The 27,713-nt window shown below is 45.4% G+C and overlaps 1 protein-coding gene and 1 long non-coding RNA gene across 10 annotated transcripts; one reads left to right on the forward strand and one right to left on the reverse strand.

Moving 5' to 3' along the window:
- Psmf1 (proteasome inhibitor subunit 1) lies at positions 1-27,488 on the reverse strand. Of its 7 annotated transcripts, none has more exons than XM_042276468.2 (8): positions 27,202-27,488; positions 24,575-24,718; positions 18,680-18,832; positions 17,370-17,452; positions 11,415-11,600; positions 2,374-2,427; positions 1,188-1,346; positions 1-427 (listed from the first exon to the last, which is right to left on the reverse strand). In XM_042276468.2, the coding sequence occupies exons 2-8, from the start codon at positions 24,701-24,703 to the stop codon at positions 376-378; spliced, it is 816 nt and encodes a 271-aa protein (XP_042132402.1). In that variant the 5' UTR covers positions 24,704-24,718; positions 27,202-27,488; the 3' UTR covers positions 1-375. The 7 variants fall into 7 exon arrangements, with proteins under 7 accessions (XP_042132402.1, XP_042132401.1, XP_076426959.1 ...); XM_042276467.2 differs by having other exon boundaries at positions 27,305-27,481; XM_076570844.1 differs by having other exon boundaries at positions 18,680-18,828; positions 27,305-27,476.
- Positions 4,743-9,361, forward strand: LOC143273025 (uncharacterized). Of its 3 annotated transcripts, XR_013050860.1 has the most exons (3): positions 6,264-6,924; positions 7,206-7,328; positions 9,186-9,361. It is a non-coding gene; the product is annotated as an uncharacterized LOC143273025 (long non-coding RNA). The 3 variants fall into 3 exon arrangements; XR_013050859.1 differs by having other exon boundaries at positions 4,743-7,328; XR_013050861.1 differs by having other exon boundaries at positions 4,743-7,294.
- Positions 27,489-27,713: the final 225 nt, after the last annotated feature.

Raw genomic sequence — 27,713 nt, forward strand, 5'->3', positions numbered from 1 at the left:
GACCGGCAACATGAATTCTGTATTGACATTTGGTTCTTATAATAACATCCAAAATGCGTTCTGTTCTTATAGCGCTGTGACCGGGACTGCATCGGGTGTAGGGTTTATGTTGCCGGAGTCTCCCTTGGAAGTGGGGAGGAGCTGGTGATGATAGAGACACACTGATTTCTCCTTGGGACCTATATGCAGCTGGATGGAGTACTGCAGCAGGCGCCTTGGCTCTGACAAGGGCTGGGGATGCAACCCCAGCGGGCCTGAAAACACATGGGCAGAGCGCTCTGCCCTGAGTCCACGAGAGCACAGGCACTGACGGGGGTAGTGGTGGCAGCTCCAGGAGAGCGGAAGGGAGGCTGAGATGTCACATTCTTGAGGCCTTCACAGGTACATGTCATCGTAGCCCGGTGGGGGGAGATGGTCTGGATTAGGTCTGCAATGGAAAGAGGGTCTAGTGAGTTGGAGGGATGGGGGCTGAGTGCACAGGAAACATGCCCTGTAGAGAGGAGGCCCACAGAGTGACATGGAGTTGAATCATGAACTCTATGGCCTGGGTCTAAATCTTACTGTGGCTCAAATACCCATTCTCCAGGCCTTGCCCTTCTCATCTGTAAAAGGACTATGGGCCCAAGCATCTCTTCCTCTGAGTCCTCCCTGGGAGGTCACCAAGTGTGCTGGCTAGTTTTATGTCAACTTGATACAAGCTACGGTCATCTGAGAGGCAATGCCTCCACAAGATCGGAATGTAGGCAGGCCTGTACAGCATTTTCTTAATCAGTGATTGATGGGAGAGATTAGCTCATTGTGAGTGGGACCATCCCTGGAATAGTGGTCTTGGTTACCATTAGAAAGCAGGCTGAGCAAGTCACTAAAAAGCACCTCTCCATGGCCTCTGCATCAGCTCCTGCCTCCAGGTTCCTGCTCTCTCTGAGTTCCTGTCCTGACTCCCTTCGATGATGAACACTGATGTGGAATAAACCCTTTACACCCCAAGTTGCTTTGTCCAGTTTCATCACAGCAATGATAACTCTAAGACACCAAGGGAAGGAGTAAAGAGAGAACTCCTGGAATGCTCTAGGGAGGCAGCGGTGGTAACTGTGCCTGGAGTCAGATATCTGGGCTGCAATGCTGAACTAAGCCAAGCTGAGCTGCCATCAAATCCCACCTTTCAGCATACCTGAATGAATACCTACCCAGATGGGCTGGTCCCAATGGGTCCAAAGGGGTCAAAGCGAGCTCCTGGGGGCACAGCACCAGGGGGAAGCCGGTTTGGGAGGCCCGAGGATGGGTCAATAAGTGCTCTTGGGAAGCCAGATCTCAGGGGATCCACAATCATGCCACCTCTCTGACACCTGAGACAGGAAGAAGGCTGGGTAAGCAGCTGCGACAGGGACTTACTGCCCTTGAAGAGGGGAGACAAGCATAGCGTGAACTGCAATTGACCAGGATGGCTGCTGTAGTTGGTCGAAGCAGATCCGAGATCAAGCAAGAAGTAAACAAGAACACAAAGTGCATACAAAGTGTGCACTGCGGGTGCTGAAAGGGCCTGTAGCAGTACAGGAAGTTCTGCAGGATTTCCCGAGCCCACAGAGTTGAGATCACTGCCATGTCCTACAGCCGATGGGGTCAACTGGTCAAGAACGGGAGCTGGAATTGGCCAGGATCAATACAGAACTGTCAGACTCTACAGAGTATTACTCTGTATCTAGGAATAATAACATCATGCCCACCCATGATGTGGTTTTGCTATTTCCTTGAGGGCCTCAGTACAGTTGCTGATAGCCTGTGGGTTGCCCAAGCCTTGCTCCTGACATTCTCTGTCCCTCACTGAGTTCTATGGACCTGACTTCATGAACTCCAACTGGGATGAATAGGCTAATGTTCCTCACATGCTGAGGTCACTGTTTGAGCAGCTCTGCAGAGCTGAGTGAGTCCTACTATCTAAAAATGAGATCAAAGTGGGGTCACTCTTCAGCAGGAGTTAAACCTCCTCTGACTCACTCGAGAGCAGAGCACAGCTGAGGCTGCAGAATGAATCTGCTGGATGCAGAGGATACAGTGGATCTGCTGGAATCAGAGGATACAGTGGGGCTTAGAGATTAGACTCCCTCTGTGGGTCTGGTGAGGTAACCAGCAACAGCCCGGAGCGGCTGCTCTACAGCCTGCAGCCCACTGTGCGCTCTTCTCTCTGCATCTGATAAACCCTCGTGACTCTTAGCCAGGTATGGCAGAGCACTGAGAGCAGCAACGATTCCTCAGCCATTCAGCACCTACCTCCTTCACTCCAAAGGGAGGCTGATGAAAACTCTAAAATTAGATGAGTTGGGCTGCAAGCCACTGAGCAAGTCCAACTGCTGCCACCTCCCCAGAAATACTCACCCAAAGGGGTCTAGGTCTTCTCCCCCGACAGCAAACGGGCTCAGGGGATCACGCCTGAAACAAACAAGGACAATTACCACAATTCCCAGAGCAGCCAAACACCGAGGCTCCCAGGGGCCTAAAGCTGATGCCAGTGGGTGCACCAGGAACACCAGACAAGGCAGAGACTCTCACACGATCACAACATACGGAATACTTGAAAGTGGTCCTTAGCAGAGATTCACACTGATCCTACTGAACTGGAAATTACGTGGAAAAGAGCTGAACAAAAGTTAAAACTGGATGGGAGGGCTGGGGAAGATGGTTCAGTGGTTAAGAGCACCGGCTGCTTTTTCAGAGGACCTGGGTTCAATTCCCAGCACCACATGATGGCTCCCAACCATCTGTAACTCCAGTTTCAGGAGATGTGATGCCCTTGTCTGGTCTCCACAGGCACAAGGTATGCACATGGCACACAAACACACAGCCCAAATACCCATCATACATAAAATAAATAAAAGAATCAAAAGTTGAAACTGAGGCAGCAGAGATGGCTCAGCAGCTAGGAGAACACACTGTCTTACAGAAGACCTATGTTCGGCTCCCAGCACCCTCATCACAACCACCTCTATCTAACTCCAGCTCCAGGGGATGTGACACCCTCTTCTGGCTCCACTGCCACCTGCATGCATGAACTACACAAATTTACACAGGCACAGACACATAAAAATAAATTAATCTTTAAAAAGTTAAAATAATGAAGGGCTGAGTCTGAATAAAGACAAACTATCAAATATCCCCAGATACATTCTACTTTGTTCATACTTTGTTAAAGTTCTTATATTTTTACATAAGATTCAAGAACTTTTGATACATGAAATATTACTTCAAAACCAAAACCCGACCGCTAAAGTGTCACAGCCTCTCAGGTGAGGTGAGAGCGGCATGAGAGCCTGAGTGTGGTGTCGCGATCCCTGACCTGCTCATCACGGCCCTTGCATACTTATAGCACCACTGTCTACTGTGAATCTCTGAACTGCAGCTTGCTGGATGGCCACCGGCCATAAACCTCTGCAATCTCTAATATCTTCTCCTTTCCCTTCAAAGGATCACGTTCTTCCTTCTCTGAGAAAGTTCTGGAGCAAAACTGAGAATGAGTAAAGAGCATAAACAAAGGTTCCTAAGAAACCAGCATGTCCATTTTCCTTCTGGACCAGTGTGGGAAGAAGAAAATAAACAAGGCCCACCCCAGTAACTTATGTACTCAGACTTTCATGGCTGTTTGCTACAAGGCAAACACATTCCAAGAACTCATTCTGCATGACGTAGGAATCCATTTAAAATACACAACACAGGACCATCATGCTGTTCACTGCTTCTATGGCTGAGGCTCAGTCCTAATGTACTCCAGAGATTAAAAAAAAGAAAAGGAAAAGGAAAAAGAAACACTGTGTACATGGTCCTGAACTCTCAGGCACAGAAATGCAGAGGACTCCCTTCTAAACAGTTAAGGTGGCCCGGCAAGTTGGGGAGACCTCAGGACTGTCAAGGTAGTGTGTTCTGGATTTGGAGTAAGACATTTCATACCAGGCTGGCAGGGACCTGTCACATGTCTCTGCATCCCCAACTTTTAAGACACTAAGTTTGACAGTAACACCCAATAAGGCACAATGATGGTAACCACACTTGAGAATAAGGGACCTGTTGCTAGGAAAGGCTTGGACCAACAGTGACCGCCACTTATCAAGAACCTGCTCTGTCAGGTGTGTACTAAACTTAGTTCTTTAGTTTTTAAAAAATTCATTTTAAATTTTAATTTTAAATAAGTAATGCATCCCTTATTTTCAAAACTGACAAGTCAAAAAATATATTCAGGTTTATATCTTGGGCTAGATGTGTTGGAATTCAGATTTTTCCATTCTATTTTGGAAAGGCTCAATGGATACACCAAGAGGTGTATTTAACACATTCAAGAGGATCCTGTAACTAGTATCCTATTATTTATGCAAAAAAATGGATATTGACCCTTAAGTAGGGTAAGTGAAGACACAAAAGCTTTCATGCTTCTTCAGGTTAGGCACCAAGCTTTGCAGGCTGTTGAGATAGCTTGGTAGGATAAGGCATCACTGTTGAGCCTGGTGGCCTGAGTTTGATCCCCTGGTCCTACACAGTAGAAGGAAAGAACTCTGCAAGATGTTCTCTGCATACACACACATACCATACTAAATGTAATAAAAAATTTTAAAGATACATTTGGTTTCCAGAGTTCTATTTCAGAACTGTAGATAAAAAGATTATTAATGTGTAATGGTTTTAAAAATCTCATATTCTTGTTGCCCACCAGACAACTGACAACATCTTGGATGCATTATTTTTTCCTCTTTGGTATGAAGGATTCCTCCAAATGGGATCTGTAAAGCCAGGCCAGAAGTCATGAGTTCCTTCAGCTTGTTTTTATTGTGCAAAGTTTTTCTTCCTCCTTAAATTGTGATAGCTTTGCTGGGTATAGTAGTCTGAGTTGGCAGGTTTTATTTTTCAGAGCCTAAAATACATTATTCCAAGCCCTCCTGGCTTTTTAAAGTTTCTGTCTAGACATCTGCTGTTATTCTGATGGATTTGCCTTTCTGTGACTCAGTGTTTCTCTCTTGCCACTTCCAATATACTTTGTTCTATTTAGTGTTTCAACTATAACATGGTATAGGGGAGGTTCTTTCCTGATCTTATGTTCTAAGTGCCTGGCATGAAAAACATACATGGGCATTTTTGTCCCTCTAGATCTGGGAAATTTTCTATGATTTTATTATTATTGAAAGTGTCTTTTATGCTTTTATCAGAATTTCTTCTCCTTCTTCTATACCCATAATTCAAAGATTTGGCTTTTTTCCCCCCATAGTTTCTCATTGTATGAATGTTCTAATTTCTTTACCCTAGTGGTTCTCAATCTGTGGGTCATGACCCCTCGGAGTTAGGTGGGGATGTTGAATGATCCTCTTACAAGGGCTGCCCAAGACCACTGGAAAACAGGTATGTTACAATTCATAACAGTAGCAAAATTAGCTATGAAGTAACAAGAATAATTTTATGGTGGAGGGGTCACCACACATGAGGAACTGTAGTAAAGGGCTGCAGCAATAGGAAGCTGAGAACCACTGCTCTACCCTGTACTCAAACCCCGACATTCTGGTCTCTCATTGATTCTTTCTATCTGAGACTTTTTACACAGCCTTTTGTCTGACTTACTGATTGACAATTCTTTCTCCAGACTAAAAATATTGATTTAATTTTCTGGTCTCCATGATTTCTGATGAGAAACACTCACTGACATTCTTATTTCTGCATAAGCAATGCATTTTCTTTAGTTGCTTACAGATGTTTTTCTTTGTATTTAAATTTTAGCAGTTTATATGTCCAAGCACTGACTTTTTTGGGTTCACATTGTTTAGATTTGCCAAGCTTTCTAGATCTTTTGCCAAATCAAGCAATCTTCTTGCCGCCATTTATCCAGTATACCTTCTTCCTGCAGTCTTTCTCCTCTCCCAAGATTCCCACAGCCATATTACTAGGCCTTCTATAATTGTTTCATCAGTTCCTAAAACTTTATTTTTAAATCTTTTCTTTAGGGTTGGAGAGACGCCTCAGTGATTAAGGGCCCTTGCTGCTCTTGCAGAGGACTTGGGTTCAGTATCCAGTACCCACGTGACAGCTCACAACTGTCTGCTGTGAGACCCCAGTTCCAGGGGATATAATGACCTCTTCTAGCTTCTGTGGGCACTGCATCCATGTGGTGCACACCCACACACGCAGCCAAAATGCTCACACATATTAAAAAAACATCTTTTTCCTCTGCAGTTGGGTTAGGGCTCTAAATTCTGGCTCCAATATTGGTGCTGAGCTGGGCATGGTGATGCACTCCTATAATCCCAACTCAGGGAACAGAGGCAGAAGAATCCTGAGGTTCTGAGGCCAGCCTTGGTTGTATAGGGAGACACTACCTCAAAAACAAACCCAACAAACCATGTCCATTGTGTTCCTAAAGCCTTTGCAATACCACTAAGCTCTGTACTACATGTGTGGTGTCCAGCAGCCTGTCCAGCTGGATGGTAGGCTCTCCTGCAGTTCTGCTCTTGAAATGATGGAACGACTCTTTAAACTCAAGTATATTTGTGTAGTCTGCAAGTGAGGCCAGAAGCCCATCTACTGCTTATGGGAGCCTTTCTGAGTTCTTGTCTCTCTGTGGTCTTTTTTGGCACACTCTATTTCCATGGGGGGAGATCTCCTATTTTTGTCCTTTGCTAGAAAACTGGGTTTTAGTCGCAGTGCTCTGTAACTGTGCCGATGTCCACATCAAGTGGCACTAAGGCAAAGGGAGGAAAAACCACACTGGTGTGTCTGATAATCTTTGGTGGTGGGTGGTAGCATTCTGAGGCAGTCACCGTGTAGCCCAGGGTGGAGCTGAATTTGGAATCCTGTCTCAGCTTCCGGAGTGCTAGGATTCCAGGCCACACCTGGCTCAGCCTTACACTCTAGAGACACTGAGTCTTCCCACTAGAAAGAAGGTCTTCTTTCTCAGTTGTAGGTGTCTACAGACGGAAGTCTAGGGTGCAAAGGGATGGAGAGAAGGCTAGAAGTACAGGGCTGACCTGGAGCACCCTGTCCGGGCCAGTCAACTTCCTTGATTTCAGACTGTACAACATCAGGCAGACAGTGGTGAATTAATTCACTACCTGAAAATTTGGTGGTACTTCAGATTCTGCCATTCTCCAATCTACTCCCCAGTCTGAGCTAGCTTTAACTTCCACACGTTTTCTTCCACGAGAAGATGCTGACTGCCCCCCTCTGCCTGCCCATTGTAGGATGGAAGCATCGGGATCACGTGACTTGTTCTGGTCAGCAGAGAGAAAGAAGCTGCACTTAGGAGCCTCCACGGCACTGGAGCTGGAGGGTGAGACTGGGTCTTTTAACATGATAAAATTTAGGTAAGACTAAGACTTTGAACTTAGGTTGATGCACAAATGGTGCAAGGCTCTCGGACCTTGAGGGAAGGAAGTGCATTTCTTATTTAGGAAGCCAGAGACAGACTGCAGTAGGTACAATCTGGGCCCTATCAGAACTCTACACCCTCTGCCCCAGACCCTGTGACTTCAGTGAATAAGTGCTCCTGTGGCTGCTCTGACACACAGCACAGCTGCTCTCACAAGGGGAGATGATCTGAGTGAGCTATAACCTACCCACAGCGGCTGGTGGCAGAGAAGGTAGGCAAAAGGAGAGACCGGAAGCACAAGGACCTGATACACGGCAGCTGCTCTAATGGTGGAGGGCAGAGGAAGAAATGCAGAGGTGAGGTGAGGAGAAGCAGGGCCCTCCACTTCAAACCTCTGGAGGCACACTGTTTCCTAGGGCCTCCAGAAAGGACTAAATCCCCGCTGAGACTTTGGCTTTGAGCTTCTCATACCTGGAGCAGAGTCTGGCTGAGTGTATCCATATTTCTGATCTATAGAACAGTGACATAAATAGGTATCATTTTAAACAACTTGTTATGCAGCAATATAAAACTTGTCTATGTGTACTGCAAATGTGTTTGCCTGACTGGGCTTACAAGTGTCATGGGGGACAATATTTTTTCCTAAGGAATTAAACAAATAAACAAAATGAACTACCACCTAAAACCTGAGACCAACTCCAGCATTGGCAAGGACAGGGGAATGATACTGGGGTATAGTGGGAAGATGAATCAATACAACTGTTTGGGTGTATCAAAATCCTTAAAAACAGACTGAGTCTTTAAGATAGCAATTCTTCTGTAACGTATGATGGGACTATTTAGAGGTGGGCTCCAAGGTACACGAAGTGTGTCTCCCGAGTCTACATTAGCTATGGCTGCTGTCTTAGTCACTGTTCTATTGCTGATGAAACACCATGACCAAGGCGACCTATAAAAGAAAGCGTTTTATTTGCCTTATGGTTTCGGAGAGTTAGAGTCCATGGTGGTTGAGCAATGGAACAGCTGAGAGCCCCACATCTTGATCCATAACCACAGCAGAAAGGGAAAGAACACTGGGAATGGCATGAGTTTTCTGAAACCTCAAAGCCTGCCCCCAGTGACACACCCCCTCCAACAGGGCCACACCCCCTAATCCTTCCCGAACAGTCCCACTGACTGGGAGCCTATCCATTCAAACCACCAGAGTAGCCCAGAAAAGAAACCATTAAACGAGACATCTTCTAATGAAAACCATCTTTTTACTTGAAAGAATAACAGAAAGACTGTGGTTATTCAGACTTGATTATATATTTGACACTTTTTCCACAAGAAGAGACCTGTTACCTCAAAGAAAACAATGGGCAGTATATGTTATCAATTAGAAAATGAAATTTTTAAGTAAAAACTAGCAAATTGGTAAAGTATTCACCATTTGCATGACAAAAATCCAAGTACTTTTCTGAATTTAGTAATAGTTTCAAATGTTATTTTTGATATTTTTAAATAAAACATACTAGTTTTTAGCAGATGTATGTTTCTTGGAATTAGTATTTCCCAAATGTTCAAATAAATGATCTTCCAATATAATGGATGAAAAGAGCCATTCAAAGGGCTTGACAGATGAGCAGATTTTAATGCAACAGACACACAGAAAGTCTGAGTCTTCACACCACAACAGGTAAAAATTACTACTTGTCAATCAGTGCTGAGTATAACAGCAAAGAATAACCACAAAAAGTATTTAGAAAGGTCACTACTCTATTGTTGGAACACAGTCCAAGAATGGAGTCATGTGACCTCAGTTTCCTCAAAACACGGAATTGTTCTTGCAATGTTTTTGTGCTCTCCCCAGGTGTAGCGGACAGGAGCGAGCTGACTTCAGCTGTTGTTACTCATACGCCTCTATGGAAAAACATGTTTTGCCACGTGTGGCTTGTCTCTGTGATTGAACACCTTACTCATCTGACTCTTCTTAACCCTCAGAGTAAAAACTGTCCAATTCTCTGAATAAAGTTGCCTAACGCATGAGACTTTCGTCCACCTCATTCTTAGGCCCTTTTCTCTCAGGTTAATGCTGCCAACTAGAGCAGTAACATTCTATCACTCTTTACTCCAAAAATCTGTGTGACCCTTCAACAAAACCCACATCACTGAATGCAGAAGCAGAAATAAGAATCTAGCTGGAATATAGCTCAGTGGTAGAGTGCATATTTATTAACTTGTATGGGGCCTTGGGTTCCATCTCTAGTACCAGAGAAAGGAAAAGAAAAAGGGGGGAATCCAAATACTAGGAGAGGGAAGGAAGTGAACAGAATCTAGTTATCTTCTTTTTTAAAAAAAATGTATTTAATTTCTTATTATGGTGTGTGTGTGTGTACATACAGATACAGAATTAGGGAGTGTTCATGGCTACTCTCAATGAAAACCTGAAATGCTTGAAATACTCCAAGCATTCAGACAAATCACAGCACACCAGCAAAATAAAGTATCAGATTCTAAAAAAAAGGCATATTTAGCATTTTACTAAACAGAATAGTAAGAAGATGCAGAACATGAACTGTTAAAAATCACATGTAAAGACAAACTGATAAGGATCAAAAATAAATTTAGAATGACCTAAATAAGGGCTTTACACTGAAGATTTACTTTTAGTGACGCTGGATAAGCACAGGAAAAATTTATTTTCAGGACAAAGGACACAATCTTAGGCAGACAATTTCCTACCTACAGACAGATGGAGCCAACATAAGGGGTTAGATTGATAAGACCAACAATAAAAGGTTAGGCTTAGATAGAAAGACAAAATAAAAAACTCAACACGTACAACCTTCCCTTTATCGGAGAGTTTTTAGTAATTTAGAGTTTAGGAGAGCAAAGCCCCTATCCACCTGGCATTCTCCATTACAATGGACTGACCTCTCCAGCTCTTAGCTGAATATATCCAATATCCCTGACAAGCCCCAGACAGGCCACTCCACACTCAGGGACATAAATCCACGTGTGAGGGCAGATTGGTGGTTTCTAGGGGTTAGGCAGGTAAAACGCAGGTGTGGACAGTGAGAAGTGAAGCACGGGTCTGTGTCATGTGTGAAGGGCAGAGATCCCAGCTCTGTTAAAGCTGTTCAGTGATGGGTAGCACTGCTTCAGGCCTAGAGACTGCCAGCACTTACTCTTAAATCTTGCAAGCATGCTCACTGAGACCACAGCCAGAGCACTTGGTGGGAGTGAAGACACCTGGACCCCAACCTCTACTCTGCCTCTTCATTAGTGGCTGGTGACCTTAGGCAGGCCATCTTGCCAGTCCCCTTCCATGAAATAAGCGGGTAACAGCATAAGCAGTTCCTAGGCATTTCAAGTAATTTTTGTTGTTCTCCATTCTCTCTACAGGATCCAATATTTTAGAAGAGTTCACCAAACTGACTTGCCAATTATTAATTATAAGATTTTAATTGATGAATTATGTCAACTAATCAAAATGTACAACTATACTGTACGCTCCAGACTAGGACATGCGGTCTCAGATAGAGACTACAGTCCCCTGGTCTTTGTCCCCTCCATCAGAGTAGTCTCTAGGACTATTGTTGATAAACTAATCTGCAAAGATCTTGGACATGACTCCTTCATATAGCAGCTATTTTGGCCATCTTCTGAAGCTGTCTGTCAGTGGTGAAGGTATACAACAAGATGCAGTGTAATGGAGAAGACGCTGGGCCGCCTCTCCTTCAGGATGGCACTTCTGTCCCTAAGCATTCTCCCCAAAAGTCTCACTCCCAGTCCCCCCAACCCCCCCCCAACTGTGATTCACCTGGGCAGCAGCTCCTGACCCTTGCAGATGGAGGGGCTGTGTGGTCTCTAGAAATAAGGCAGGCAGCTTAGGAAGCTGCACAGTCAGAGAAACTAGCAGCAGCACCAGCACGCACTGATCTAGTCATGCTTCTGTTTTCTACCTCCGCACACCAAGACTTTCAACAGTTCTGCTGAAGACACTTGGAGGCCAGGGAGGGGTCAAGCAGAAGAATGGGACGGACAGGGGGATCCCACCACAGACTCATGGGCTGGCCACTAGGGGCTCCATACTCACCAAGGAGGCTGCCGGGTCGTGTGAGGGTAGTGTGAAGGAATCCGGAGTGGGTCCACCTCTCTGGCAGTGGCAGGTGGCAACTCTCGATGGGGACTGCTTGCACGAGCCTTCTCCCACTGCTCATGGATAGGTGTGAGAATTCCAGATCGGATCCGAGACCGAAGCTCCTCACTATTCTTGTAGGTCCTACGGGAAGAAGACGAGGAGTCAGCTTCCTGCGGTTGGCTGCTAATCTTGTGCACAGTAGTCTGGTGGCAGGGGTGGCGGCCCTGAGAACTTTTGGCCTTGCGCTTGGCCTGTTTACTATGGTGGGAACGGGCCGTCCGGCGGACCTGGGTGAGGGGGGCAACAGCCTGGCGCTGTCTCCGAGATTTGGGCCTAACTTTCTTAGGCATCTGAGTTGCCCCTCCTCGTTTACCACCCCATTAGAAAGAGGGGAAGGTAGGGCACAGGGCCTGGACTGACTGCTCCTTATCCCCACGCCACCCCTCCCTCAGCTTCATTATGTGTTCATCACATGTCATGGGAAGGGTCATGGAAGGCCAAGGCTCAGTGCGAGGATGAACCAGGATCCTGGTCCTGGGCGGAGGCAGGGTTCTGGAGCTCAGGTCAGCCACATCCTGGGAAGGCTGCCCCTCCTAGGCTTTCTTGCCTGTGAGAAATAAGCAACATGAGCTACAGCTGAGGTGTGGTGGCCAGATGAGACAGCAACAAGTGGGCAGGACTCTAGGGCTCCTTAAAAAGTGGCATTTTAAAAATGAACCACATTCTGGTCCATAAAGCAAACTCCACACCTGAAGTCCTACAGGGTGTGTTCCCTGGTCATATGGAACCACATTAGAACTTAAAAGAGAAGTCTTTGAGTTTGTGGAACTCAGGCACTTCCACATAATGTAGGGATCAAAGAGAAAAAATTGGACCCATACTGTGGTGATCTGAATGATATGTCCCCATAGTCTCAGGCATTTGAATACTTGGTCCCAGTTGGTGGCACTATTTGGGTAGATTCTGCAGGTGTGGCCCTGAAAGAGGAAATGTGTTGCTTGGGTGAGTTTCAAAAGCCATGCCTCATTCTCAGTTTATTCTGATTCCTGCTTGTGGTTCAAGATGTCAGCCTTCAACATCCTGCTCCAGCCTGCTGCTTGTGGCCATGCTTCCTCCCCAGGATGGACCCCCTACCCCTCCGGAATCATAAGCCCAAATCAACTCTTCTATAACGTGCCTTGGTCATGGTGGTTTTTTTTTTTTTTTTTTTTTTTTTGGTTTTTCGAGACAGGGTTTCTCTGTGTAGCTTTGCGCCTTTCCTGGAACTCACTTGGTAGCCCAGGCTGGCCTCGAACTCACAGAGATCCGCCTGCCTCTGCCTCCCGAGTGCTGGGATTAAAGGCGTGCGCCACCACCGCCCGGCAGGTCATGGTGTTTTATCACAGCAACAGAAAAGTAACAAAACATAACCCTCCTCCAGAGACATCTCCAGACACAAATACAGTAAAGTCTAGTTACAAATTTTACAGTCACTTTCAGAAACACAGGTGGGAACACTCCCCAATCATTTCAGGAAGCCAGTACTAGTCTGATAATAAAACTAGAAAAAGCACAAACTAAACAATTACATACTAGCATTTCTCTCTTCCTTCCTTTCTTTCTTCCTTCCTTTCTTTCTTTTTCTTTCTTTCTTTTTTTTTTTTTTTTTTTAAGATTTATTTATTTACTATGTATACAGCATGTATGACTGCAGGCCAGAAGAGGGCACCAGATGTCATTACAGATGGTTGTGAGCCACCATGTGGTTGCTGGGAATTGAACTCAGGACCTCTGGAAGAGCAGTCAGTGCTCTTAACCTCTGAGCCATCTCTCCAGCCCCAATATACTAGCATTTCTTTACCAACTCAAAACAAAAGCTCTCAGTGAAATATTAAAATGAGCTCAAATTATATTAAAATCATACGATTTGACCAAATAAGATTAATTCTAGGTAAGCAAGGGTGGTTTAATATCCACAAATCAATTTAGCTCACCATTCTAACAAATAAGCAAAAAAATCAGATAATCATACCAACTGATAAAGCAAAACCATTTCACAAAACAATATGAGAAATCCACTCATGCTAAAAACTCAGCACTAACAAAGAACTAAGAATATAGGAAACCATCTTCAGCTTGATAAAACCATCTGCTGTATGCCCAACAATCAGTGGTGGAGACAGAATCCTTTGTCCCTAACTGTGGGAATAAGGCAAGGAAGCTCTCTCTGGCAACCCTTATTTAACACAACACTGGAAGCTATGGGCACTATAATAAGAGAAAAGAAAATCATAAAGATTAAAACATGAGCAATGAAACTATTTGTCTATAACAAATTTCCAACAAAAGCCTGTCCCAACGAAATGAAACACCTCAAAACTTCACTCAGTATTAGAGAAATGAAAATTAATGATCCCAACGAGGTCACCGCACGGTCAACAAATAATATAAAATCAAATGCTAGGACAGATGCACAGAAGTGGTCGGTCATAATGTAGTGCATGTGAAATGGCAGACATGTCAACACGAAACCAAAAAGGAATTTACCATTGCATTCTGGGGCATTTTCCAGAGAAATGAAAATCACAACTGCACACAAGTCTGTTCTCAAATGCTATGGCATCCTTATCCACAATTGCTCCAACGGGACACAGTCTTGTCATTTAACTTGTCCTTTAGCCAGTGAGTGGTAAAATCAATTGTTGTATAGACAACACAGAATATCCTCAGTAAACAAGAGGAACAAACAGTTAATGTTCACTACAGTTTAGATGGATCACAAGAACATTATGCTAAGTGAAAAGGACAAACTTAAGATTACATACTAATTCTATTTATGTAAAGTGTTTGAAATGACAAAATTCTAGAAATGGAGAACAAATTACCAAGAGGCTGAGGCATCCTGGCCTACTTAGCAAGATCCTGACACACACACACACACACACACACACACACACACACACACACACACACACAAAAAAAAAAAAAAACAAAAACAAACAAACAAACAAAAAACACAAAACAAAACAAAACAAAAAACCCACCACCACCAACAACAAGATAACAAAGGGCCAAGCATTGTAGCTCTAGTCTCAGCATTCAGGAGGCAGAGGCAGGGGGAATCTTTGTGAGTTTAAAATCAGCCTGGTTTACAAAGTGAGTGCCAGGCCAGCCAGGACTACAGAGTGAGACCCTGTCTCATAAAAACCAAACCCAAATAATACAAAACACAAGTCAAGTGGCACAGCAGCTGCCGCGGGCCAGAGATCTGAGGCCCATGGCCCAACCGACTCTACACAGATTCTGTTCTTAGCACACGGAACACAAGGGACTCTGTGGTTTGTTTCTCTGCCTAAGCTAAGGGGAGGCAAGTCTAACTCCTCTTTCCCTTCAATCAGCTGTGATATGAGAAGGCATCTATTTCCCTTATGGGTTTTCACTTGTAGAAATCAGTCCTGATTTCAAGAACTACCAACTCCTAAAGCAGAAGTTCTTACAGAATTTCCTGGAAGACGATTCCTTGCAAGAACCCATGTCATTTTGGTAGTGGCTAAAGACAGCCTGCTATACTATCTGCCACAGAAAGGCCAAGGCAAAGAGGAGTTAGCCAGGGCTACACTCTTAGCTAGCCAGCAAGCACACCGAGGGGCACCAGCTCCTGCTTAGAAGAGGTGGTACTCAATGACTTAGAGGAGAATCAGATGGGAAGAAGTGGCTAGGAGCACCACAATGCAGGCTGGGAGCAGAGGGTGAGAAGGAGGCTAGTGCTGAAGAGTCAGTTCTCAGAGCAGTGTTTCCTGAGATGGTTTCTTCCTTTGTATATTACTAGGAACAGGGCCCATGAGGTCAGGCTTTGATTCCAGCACCACAAAAGGCAAGGGAGAATATACACACAGATACACACACACACACACACACACACACACACACACACACACACACACACACACTTCAAGTCTTAATAAAACAAGAAAATGAAAGTCTAGAAAATATGTTAGAATGAATTTAAAAATTAATGCAATGGGCACTTTTTAGGTGGATAAAAAAACTACAAGATCAGCTCTGAAGAACACTGTTGGGATAGGTACAGAAATCAGAATGTGGACTGCATATTAAACATTATAACAGTGCTACATTCTCAAGTGCGATAATTGTCTTAAAGTTAAGGAAGGTGACATCCTTATGAGATTGCTAGTCTAAGGAGATGGCTTGAGTGGGGATCTTGAGGGGAGGGTAAAGTACTTGCCACTCAAGTGTGAGGACCCAAATTCAAATCCCCAGAACCCATATAACGCCAGATACAAGAGCATACACCTGTAATCCTAGTGATCCTATGGCAAAACAGGAAGCAAAGGCAGAGCCACCCTCGAAGCTTGTGGGCCACTAGCCTGGTGTACACAGCTGCAGAACAACAGAGACCCTGCCGTAAGTGAGGACTTAAACTTGAGGCTGTCCTCTGACTTGCAAACACAGACTGTAGAACATGCACACATGCATGCTCACATGAACATACATCACACGTGTGCACATACACACACTGCTGTTCCATGCTACAGTATTTAGGGATGAAACTACATAAAGCCTATAAATAATCCTTAGATGGTTCAAGAATAAAAAAATACCATAATTCTTATTGAGCAAAACAGCAAAATATTAAAAACTGGTTAATCCACTGTGTGGTTTTGCAAATTGTCTCTCTTCTGTAGGTTACAAACTTTAAAATTAAAAGTTTAGGTGTCAGTAGAATGAGAAACCATAAGCTGGGAGAAAATATGAGGAGAGCATTTGCCAGATAAAGGACTGTCACCTAAATTATACAACGAACTCTTAAAACGCAGTAAGAGAATGAAGCACCTAAGTTGAAACTGAGCAAAACTGATCTGAACAGCCTCTTCAAAGAAGAACTACACAGAGAAATCAGCCTAAGAAAGGCGATCTGTACCCTGTCTCCAAAGAGCTGCACTTCAACAGTGAGACACACTGCTGCACTGCCGAACGCTGACCAGGGTGTGGCAGCGCGGATCCCTTCAGTCACGGTAGCAGGGACGCAGAGCAGTCCAGCCGCCTCAGAAAACACTGTGTGGACTCCTTTTCCAACCACAACTTCACGGAAAAGGTGACACTATGGAGCCGGGAACAGGATCGATGTTTCTCAGGGACAGTGTGGGAGGGGGAAGGAACAGGCAGAACACAAAGGATGCTGACAGCGTGAAACAGCGCCATCCAACACTAAACCCTGAGTGTGCCCACTTTCACATAATGTACAACGTGAACAGTGAACCCCAATGTAGAGCTGATGTGTCCTTGTTGGTCTAGGGCTTGGAACAGATAAACTCTGGCACCAGAGGATGATGGGAACAGTGGGCAGCTGGGAACTAACTTTGAGCTCTAAAATGTTTATTTGGGAACAAAAGCTGGGAGCGGAGTGAAGACTTGATTAAGCATACTTTCTCTAAGGAACCTCTTCTTTTTTAGAATGTATTTGTGTGTGTGTGTGTGTGTGTGTGTGCGCGCGTGTGCGCCATGGCACATGTGTGGAGATCAGACAACTCTCTCACGGATCTCTCCTGCCCCCTGTGGGATTCAGGGTCAGCACTCAGGCTGTCATGCCTGTGCACAAGCACCTCTACCAGAAAGTGTTGCTGCCCCCCTGAGGACCTATTCTTGACCGAAGCCGTTAGTCAAGACCCAAGTCTGGAGCCACTGCAGCATCTGTGGACTCTTGAATGCATCATTTTACTTCATGGGACATTTTCTATGTAGCCTTGTCTTCAAACAAACAAGAAGAGAACAGAGGACTGACCGTGCCTAGGAGGCGAGCTCTTTAGTCAACCATACTTGTTCTCTGGGCACTTCCATACCATTCCTCATTTCTCGCTACTGAGTCTCTTTGCCTTTTCTCAGGGAAAAGACATCCTTTAGAAGAAGTACCTGTGGAAATCACTCAGGTCTTCTGCATCAATATAATCATCTAAGTTCAGAGTCAAGTCTGCCACCTGCTGTGTGCCATGTTCCTAGAAAAGTGAAAACAGAAAATGAGAGACGGGGGTATAGTTCTCAGTTTACTGGTATACAGGGGAAGGTGGGCAAGGAACTGAGGTACCCAATGAATACATAACCATAACATGGAGCAACATAGAAAAGCAGCCCCAGCTAAGGGCAGGCATCTTGCTCATGAGAGGAACAACCGGGCTGCAGGAGTCACAGCATGGGCACTCCGCACTGACAGTACTAATCAGTACCCAAGCCTGGAAGGGGGCAAGCAACAGTGGTGTCTAGAGGTTGTGTTTTTGGAAGCCTAGCCTGGAACCTACTTCAATGAGCTATCTGAGTTCTTTTAATCCACTTAAATTAACCTGAAGGAATTAACTGTTTGCAACTAAGAAGCCATTTCTTAGATAAGAACTGAATGTTCATCAGTAAGGGAAAGGACAGTGGAGTAATATATAGCAATGAAAGAGAACGGTGTCTATCTATCTGTGTTACGTAAAGACCTCTGAAACATATTGAGTGGAAAAAGCCCAAGTATGAAAAATACAGCCAGATACTTCCATGAGCACATACAAACCACCAACACAAAATGGAACAGAAAGTCATCTTCCTCAAGGTGCTCACAGTTCAGGGGCAAAATACCAGCATTAAAAGCAGAGCACAAATAAGAACATAAATGCAAGGTGTTGTGTGTACCAAATGGAAAATAAACAGGCTTGAGAGCTAGCACGTAAGACTTGTCTGGCAGGTAGAGGTGGATAGTCAGGACTGAACTTTTCGAATAGATGAACATGAACACACACACACAGAGGCAGAGACAGACAGACAGAGAGGAAAGAAGAGAGAGAGAGGCACTAAAGGAATGAAGGAGCAGTGGAGGGTATGTATGTGTACGGTGAGATGATAGTCTCCAGAGCAATAAACAGGAAATGTAAAGGGCCCAAGTCAGTAAAGCCTTTCTTAAGAAACTAAGAGAGTTGCTGGGACTAGAACAGCCTTTATCTCCTGTGCTGTCACTGGGTGAGGATTGCTGTGGGCAGGACATCCCCTTTCTATATAATACAGGCAGTAAACACCTTTATGTACAAAGCTTTTCTACATCTACTCTGGTTTCTTACCTCAGGAGAAAATGCCCAAAGTGGAATTACTAGATAAAGGCTTTGGGGACATTTCTGAATCCATTGTTGAAATGGGTTTCTAGACAGTCATCTGAATCCCACACCATCAGCAGACCCTGGGCTCAGACTCACCAGCACATTGATGATCATGCCGCTATCCACAGAGACAGCTTTCAGAAGGAGTTTTTTGGCCCCATCCTTAGACTCATACCGGAGGACATACAGTTCTTTATTGCTGTTCCACGTAGCTGGCAGTAGTTCTGACTTCTTATCACTGGGACCTGGCTGAGAAGACACCAGGGTTGAGAAGAGAAAGATCCTGGCCTCAGAACACAGAACTCTAAGGGGCCCTATTACCCTTACCTAATCCCACCCTCACATCATAGATGTGTGTTCAGGGACACACAACAGGTTAGAGATCTGCACACCAGCACCTCTCACTCAGCTCTCCAGTTGCCTTGAAAACACAGCACAGGAGGCGCCTGTCAGGAATCAACAGCCTTGAGCTGGGAATAGAGCTCAGTAGTCGAGGGCTTGCCTAGCGTTTATGAGGATCATGTGCTAATTCCCAGAATGACCAAAAATTAAAATCAAAATAACTACAGCTATGGCTTAATAATCATCTATCATCCTGATCAGAATAAGACCAGTGTGAAATTCAAAGCAGTATACCCCACACTTCAGACCTTGGGCTATCTGTAATAAGATCATAAAATGCCTGAAAGCAAGATCCTAACAGAGACTCCCCAACCAACTGTAGTGGTCTGATAAACAGCATGAACATACACCTCAAATGTAGCACACAAACAAGATTTAGAAGTTATAAAACAGACACCTATGTAGTCACCACTTGCATAGGAAATTCAGTGTTGTCAGCCACTAAAAATTATCACTAAAGCTGTGTACCCCAAGGAATGTCTTTGTCCTCAAGAGCACCCAATACTGTGGTTTTTTTTTTTTTTAATTGTGTTTTGTTTTGTTTTTTTTCAAAACAGGGTTTCTCTGTGTAGTTTTTTGGTGCCTGTCCTGGATCTCACTCTGTAAACCAGGCTGGCCTCAAACTCACAGAGATCTGCCTGGCTCTGCCTCCTGAGTGCAGGGATTAAAGGTGTACACCACATTTATTATTATTATTATTATTATTATTATTATTATTATTATTATTACTTTACCTTCACATTGTATCACTATATGTGCAGTTATAAAAATATACTGCTTCGGGGGCTGGAGATGTAGTTCGGCCTGGCTGCTCTTCTAGAAGAATCGGTTTGACCCCCAGCACCCACATGGAGGCTTTCAACCACCTGTAACTCCAGACCCAATGGATCTAGCACCTTCTTTTGGCCTTAGTGAGTCCCAGACATGCACAAGTTGCACAAGCATACATGCAGACAAAATACTCACACACATTAAATAAACTAAGCTGTGTGTATGTGTATGTGTTCAAATGATTTTTGAATTCAATGGCTTTCCATCTTATTTTCTGAGACATAGTCTCTCACTGGACCTGGAACACAATGGTTCAGTAAGGTTGGCCACTGAGTTCCAAGGGTGTGCCTCTTCCTCTGCTAAGTTCTGTTCCTGGCTTTTAGATAGGTCCTAGGAATGAGAACTCAGGAACTGGTGCTTACAGGACAGGCACTTTGCTGACTGAACCATCTTCTTGACCCAACACTTGCCCATTTTAGTCAATGTTGTTTTGAGAAGGTGATCCATGTAGATGTATTTTGTAGCTGATCTACATACACAACTGTACAGTATTCCATTCAATGAATATGCTGTGATTTACAAATTCACTGGCTGATGGACATTAGAAGGGCTTCTAACTGATTTCTTTTTCCGTTATAAACAATGCTGCGATGAACACACTGTTGTACACATTTGGCACACATGTGGTATGCCCAGAGGATGAACTTCTATAAGGTAAAAGAAAACTGTACACTAATAGCACTCTGCTGTGGGATAATGCTCTTGTACATTGTAAAGATATGCCACTCGAATTGGTTACTTTTTTATACACCTCAGAACCACCTAAACAGTGAGCTGGACCCTCTCTCCTATATCAACCATTAGTCAAGAAAATGGCCCGTCGACAGACTTACTTATTTTGCGAAGGCATTTCCAAAATTTAGATTCCTCTTCCCATGTAACTCTAGCTTGTGTTAAGTTGACAAAACACCCAACCAAACAGGACATTCCCTTTCATACATTAAAGTATGAGACTAGTTCTTGAGTTACAGTAAAAACAAACAGTGATTTCCGGTGGGGAAGAAAAGCTCTTCAGCTGGACCCCTATAAGAAACACAGTGCCACTGTGAGATAGCCATAACTTAAAGCTTCTGAGCAGCGGCAGATACTGCAGCTAAAAGGAACCACAAATAATGAGAATGTAAGGGGGTGCTGGGAAAACAATAAAAAGAGCAGCAAACGGCATAAAAGTTTCTTTTATTAAACTTACTATAGAGAAGCACAGCTGAAATGAGATCTAGGTCACATGCGTCCATCAGCCCATGACTGTGAGTTTGGCTGCGCTAGAGTGACTTTCAGATACTACTTGTGGGAATTTAAACTTACACAGGCCTCTGATACCATCCAGTTCACGTTAGCCTAGGAGCCAAGACTCAAATGTCCTCCTGGAAACTGTGCAGACACATGGAAGACTTGATAAGCAATAGGGGTCTTCATCTTAGCCTGGGCTTGAGGAGCCAAAGCAGAGGGAAAATGCAAACTACTCTGAAAGAGGTATATAACACGGCATTTAGAAAGAACACACTAGATCTAATTATAGCATTCTAGAGCAAACTTTATATGTGCGTTGGGAAAACAATGTGAGAGCCAGAGGATGAGGATGAATTCCATGAAACACTGTCCTCCGGGACACATCATGGCCACTGCGCTCTTGAACTCACAGCAGATATAGTTACCTACATAAGATCAAGTCAACAGAATGAGCAATACCCCAGCAGGAAGCACAAGTGGACTCAGTAGGTGATAAGTGGATGGTGGTTGAGGGACATCTCAAGTGGGGATTTACAGGAAGAGTGGGGGGAACTGGAAAATGGTTTATGGTCCAGTATCATTTATGAAAAAAACTTTAGAAAGCACACATTTACACTGTCAACACAGAGCAGCATGACTAGAAGCTGTGTTCATGAGAACGTGGTGGGAGGGAATGAGGCTAGAGATGGAGAACACTGACAAGGACAGTGTCCAGACATGAAGGACTGTACACACAGGTACAGGGAAAGGCCACCCCTGGTGCTTGGAAATCCACTGGCAGAGGAGTCCTAATCAAACTTGGCTAGGTGACGATCAAACTGCAGGCCTCAAGCAGAGTGACGAGAAAACAAAAGTGAAACTATTCCCTTGCCCACACCGGTGACTTCCTACAGTGTTGTGGATTTTAAGGGTTACTTTGGAAACTGGGGCCATATACCTTATCTATGTTCTGTCAAGACCTTTGGCTTTCTTCTGCCTCTTCCATGTCCAGCATTTGACCCACCAGCACGCTCTCTTGGTATACAGATAACCTGCTCTGTTCCTCACCTCAACACCTTTGTTCCAGAGCAAGAGAGAATCGCTGGGGTCAGGTAAAGCTGATGCCTCGCCGTGGTAAGACTGGTGCTCCCCAAAAAACAGAAGTGGCACACACCCAACACATCATGTGGCCGCCCTCTGCACTCTGATATAAAATATCAAGTGTCCCGGAAGGCCATGGTTGGCAGGTGACCAAGGCATGTTTGTATAATTTAACTCCCTCAGACAAAAACTCTAAGCCCAAGAGGAGCAGAGACCTATTAAAGGGCAGTGCAGGGCAGGCTGGAGTCCTAAGGAGGTAAGGGTAACTGCCATCTTAGGCGAAATCCTGAGGCTAGAAACCTCCTTTAATGGCCACTGAGCTCACCCCTGTGCCAATGGGCTAGAATGCAACCAATCAACCAACTAAATAACCACACACACACACACACACACACACACACACACACACACACAGGTCATTTTCTCTTTCTTCATAGTCTTCAGACTCCTACAACAGAAAGCCAAATTCCACGTCTATGGCCACCTCATGCCCCTGCCACTTAAGTTACCTCACACAGCTACAGAATGCTTACAGAGAATAGCCCTGACCTCAATAAGGAGACCAAACCAATGTCAGATTGCTGTTCAAGTTAAGGGATCTGTTGGTCTTCAAACCAAATATTACATGCACAGCTCTACAGTGCCAGAGACGAAACCAAAGAGGAAGCGGACAATACAGCTTTCTATTTAACTGCTGAGTCGGTATGACACAGTCAAGAACACACTTTGAGTACTTTGTTTCCCTGTTCCCCACCCCACTGCCTCCTCTAGTGGCAGGGGGCGGCTAGAGAGACAAAACAATTACCCTCGGAGTCTGGCAAGCACTACTGGTTTGCTGGCCCCAGGCTGGAAAATAAACTTCTCTACTAGATAAATCAACAGGAAAGATGCCTCTCAAATTCTTTTGGCTTCTACTCTGAATGAGAATACACCCATCCATCTGCAGTGAGTGGACAAGTGCAACCTGAGCCCTGGAAGGACATTAGGAGAGGGGGGCAGCAAGAATCAAACTCAGCACGCTCGTCTGAAACCCAAACACTATGCCAACCTCCAAGGGCATGCAGGATTTAGTACTGAGGTAGATAGAGGCTCAGCAGGCAATGCTTTCCAAAACCCCCAGCCCCCAGGCTCCTTGTCCTTTCGGAAGATGTCTGGATCCCGCATCTTCTAGTCCTGAGAAGCTATTTGAGGTTTGGGAGGGAACAGGGAGAGGGAAGAAATCAATAAAAATGTTTGTGTATTGCTTCCTTCTGATGAGGGTAAAGTGTGAAAGGGGTAGCATGGTCTGAGTTCTTACTTTTATAGGACAGACAGGAATAGAACACCAGCAGAGCTATGCTTGCTCAAGTGCTCAGGCTGTTCAAAGTGTGTTGAAGGAGACCTTAAAGCTGTGTTGGAGAGAAAATGCACTGAATCTCTAAAGTTTATCTAAGAAGCTAAAAATATGTAGGGGTTTGGGAACTGATGCAGTGAGAACTGAGAGGAAGATTAAAATCTCGCTGTAAGATCCAGGGGGTGAGGGGACTGTCTTTCTAGAACTGGTCTGAATTTTGAGTGCCAAGACAGTAACATAGAGGGCCAAGCCTGGAGTCCCTGAGTCCCTAAGAATGTATATGTGGGATTGTGGCTGGGAGGATACTTCCTCTGATGGAGCATGTGAGAAATGAAGGGGCAGTAAGGGGACCAGGGCCAGTTTACCCAAAAACCTGCCATACAGGTAGATTTGAGGGTCATGAGGAAGGGGCAGAGAAAAGGGGAAGGCTAGGACAGAGAATCAGTGATGTGTACTGGTCCCAAATCGGGCCTCGATGGGGATATCACCAAAGCCCCATCAGTTAAAGAGGCAGAACCTGGAGATGGGGGAGTAGATAGGAATTCTGGTGGAAACAGTTAAGGGAAGAACGCTCACAACCAAGGTGTATGTGTGTAGGTACTGGGTAGGTGCAGAACCTAGGTGCTGTTTCTAGATGCCTGGGCTATAGATGAGTAGTGAGTGGGCTGAGGCTGGTCCATCGTGCTGAGTGGTGAGGAAGGGGTCCTAGAATACGGCTGAGTCGGCCCAAGTTCACCGCCACACCAGTGCTTGGGACCAGACATCTGGTGGGTGACTTGAGTTGGGTGTGTAGCATTGAGTATTCCACGCCACGACTGTGTGATGAAGATGCTTTAGGGAAATCGGGTGGATGAGGGCTCTGAGGAAGCTACTAGTTAGTCTGTCTCGGCGTCAGATCCACATAACACGGCCTGAGCCCTGGGCTGTGCTGGGCTGTGCTGGGACGCCTTTCCGTTCTCGGGTTTACACACGCGCTGTGCCAGCTGTTGACACCAGCGCCAGGCGCGCAAAAGTGCGGCGTCAGAAGCTTGGGGCCCTAGCTTGGCAGAGTCAGGCGAGGCCTGGGGGCCTCTGGTTTCGGACTCCCCTCCACCCAGGCCGGCTCCGCAGCGTACCTGGTCGCCGGTGCCCAAGCCATAGTAGCCGTTTGTCACCACTTCCCAGTGCAGGAAGCAGACGAGCGCGTCCTGTGGGCAGCTGATGGCCGGCGCGGCCGACGCGAAGAGAACCTCCAAGCCCGCCATGGACGCTCGCGGCTTCTGTGGGGAAGGAAGAAAAAAAGCTGGCAGTGCAGCAAGCCACTCCGCCTAGGAGGAGCAGGACAGCGAGCAGCGGCGACACCTAGAGCGCTCCTTTCGCTTTTAGCTCCGTCCGCACCTGCGCAGAAACACAGAAACCTGTGCCGGAAATGGCTGCTAGCTTTGTCGGCGCTCCGGGCTGGAACCGCCCGTACCGTGCTGGAAGGTTCCGCTAGGGAGCACGAAGGGGGGGACGCAGCTTCGCAAAGCCGGATTCTACTTCCGCCTACAGCAGACCGACCGCTGAGCCACAGGCAGTTCATCCCTGGGAAGAGGCCACCTCGCTGCCAGCTACAATAGACTTCTGCAAAGTGGAGTTTGTACTAGGCTGGGGAAGAACTTAAGCAGTCTGGCTTAGATGTTTTCATAGTAATTTATTAGCATGCCTGTAGTGCTTGCCTGGTAGCGCCTTTTTCTACATGCTAAACTTGGATGCATTTATTGAACTCTCTAGATTATGTCTTTTTTTTAAAATTTTTCATACATCTAGATTATATCTCATCTAGTTGGTATTAATGACAGTACTATACCACTGTCTAGATTTAAAAACTGTGTCACACAGTCAGCCAGTAAGTGGTAGAGATGCTCCGGAAAGCTGGTAACTTGGCTTCTAGGATAGCATTTGTCCATGTAGATTGCATGCTGAATCCTATGCCAAAACCTTTACACCCTCTCGCAACAAATTTATGGGGTCTATTCTAGTACCCATCCTCACTTTGCAAGTGACAGAGCAGATCAGAGAGTTGTTGGGACCCGTGAGCGAATGGTCAAATGTCAGTCACTTGTGCGCCTATCTCCGTCAAGATTTTTACCACCTATTTTTTCTCCAAGTTTCTTGAAGTCCAGTGCTTCTTTGTAGTCAAATAAATTCACTTTTCCCATTCTGGTACCGTGACCCAAGCCATTGTCATTTTTCACTTGGGTGCCTGGCATCAACCTTTTCTGCTACACTGTTTTTACCCTGCAACCAGAGAGGCTGTTAAAACACAAAGAAGACCACGTTCTCTAGGTCCAAACCACCCAGAGCTCCCACCACAAAGGAGAAGTCCACTCTAGGTCTGCCACCCTCTTACTCCACAGGCCCTATACCTTTCTAGTGTCACCTCCAAGTATCTTTTCACTCCCCTGTTCTCCTGACTATAATAGCCTGGACTTCCCTCAGCTTCATGCCTAGGTGAACAAGCTATAGGTCTTGTCCTGATGGAGCTGTCTAGTTGTTTAAAAAAACAAAAACAGACAAAATCGAGTGTGAAATCTGCCATTTTGGAAGTGCTCAGAGGCTTGCACAAGTCCACAGGAATCATGTGACTCAAGTGAGGGTCCAGAAAGGTTTCTTGGAGAAGGAGATGGCCAACTGCACAGAACTCTCATGAAAGAAAAAGGAAAAAATGTTCCTGTGAAAGGGAACAGGATGTGCAAAGGCACGTACGTGTGAAATGCAGCTTTCCCTGTGTGACTGGAGAATTAACACTGTCTCTTGCTCATCTCTACTCTCTACACTGTGCTCTAGGAGTCGGTGGCATGCCAAGGGGACAGGCATGCAGCAGAGGAAGCTATCAATACCAGTACAGTAGGGAGGAGAATTTTATCACTGAAATAGGTTAGAATTTCTGGTTCATGATAATGATAAAAGGCAGACTAGACGTTGGTCAACTTTATTAATGCTTTTAAGTGTTTTTCCCTATTATTGTTTTGGTTTGTTTGTTTTGCAATGCAGCCTCTTCATAAGCAGTCAGCTCTCTCACTCCTACCCTTTCATTCCACACCACTTTGCATATCATTATTGTGGCTTGCAGCACACACACCTCCCTTTTCTTTCATACACCACCGGCTGTCTTAGCATGGCTTCTCCCAAAGCCAATGCTGAAGGTATGGTGGCATGTGTCTGTAATCTGTACTTGGGAGAAAGGCAGAGTATAAAGAGCTCAAGGCAAATCTCAGATGCATGGTGAGTTCAAGGCCATCCTGTGCTACACAGGAGATCCTGTTAGGGAAAAGTTCTGAGTGGCTTGTTTGGGAGCCGATTCTAGTACCTAGCAGGAGGGGTAGGCTAAAAGAGGTGCTTGAGCAAGGCTCTGTGGGCAGCTGGGGCTCACACTTGCTGGGGAACAGTGAAGGGAAGGTATGAATGATCTCTGAGATGTCCCAACTCAAGACTGGGGAACTGTGAGTGTTTCACTCAGATAAGAGCTTCTTCTAGAATTATGAAAAGCCCTCAGGTAGAGAGTTACAGAATTCAGAGGAAGTGGCTTTTGTAATTACAGGTGACTACTGAGATGATCAGGGCATGGCATCTGCTGCTGTACTCCTATCCCCAGCTAATGGTGATCTGTCCCTTAGAAAGTCTGTGTCTCAGCAGTCAATTTGGAAAAGGCATATTGAAAGAATGGAGCTAATCTGTCTCCCTAACCCAGCCTGCAAGGGCATGGCTGTGTTCTACTCACCCTGTCCCCAGCTTCTTCCACTCATGGGAACAAGTGAGAAGATTCTCTGTACCAGAAGTTCTCTACACCTCCCTGGTCCATCCAGAACTTTCTGTGGACATACCTACATCGCCAAGGTCCCAGTCTGCGTGTGAGACCCAGGAGAAGCTGAGACAGGGAGCAGGTGGTAGATGCCTGCCCACCGGGTAGGCCCTGTCTATCTGGGTGGAAAAGGGCCCATGCCAGATAAGGGCACAGGATGACAGGAAGGACTGGTTGGTGGCTGTAGCCACCAGTTCCTGGTTGCCAAGTGATAGCAATGTGTACATTCCAAGCTCTGTGCTCCCTTGGAAACTGTTAAGAGGTGTGATACAGGGCAGGCAATGGGAGTAATGAAGAGTCTAACCAGCATCCTCCAGCTTCCGCTTCAGCTCAGCCACTCACCATCTCCAGAGGGATCTATATAATAGATGTTGTCTTTTAGATCCACCAAATGGCTGAGTAGAAGCTAAGACTTCCCATCCCCCTTGCAC

This window comes from Peromyscus maniculatus, chromosome 4 (genome assembly GCF_049852395.1).
Source record: "Peromyscus maniculatus bairdii isolate BWxNUB_F1_BW_parent chromosome 4, HU_Pman_BW_mat_3.1, whole genome shotgun sequence".
NCBI classification, from domain to species: domain Eukaryota; kingdom Metazoa; phylum Chordata; class Mammalia; order Rodentia; family Cricetidae; genus Peromyscus; species Peromyscus maniculatus.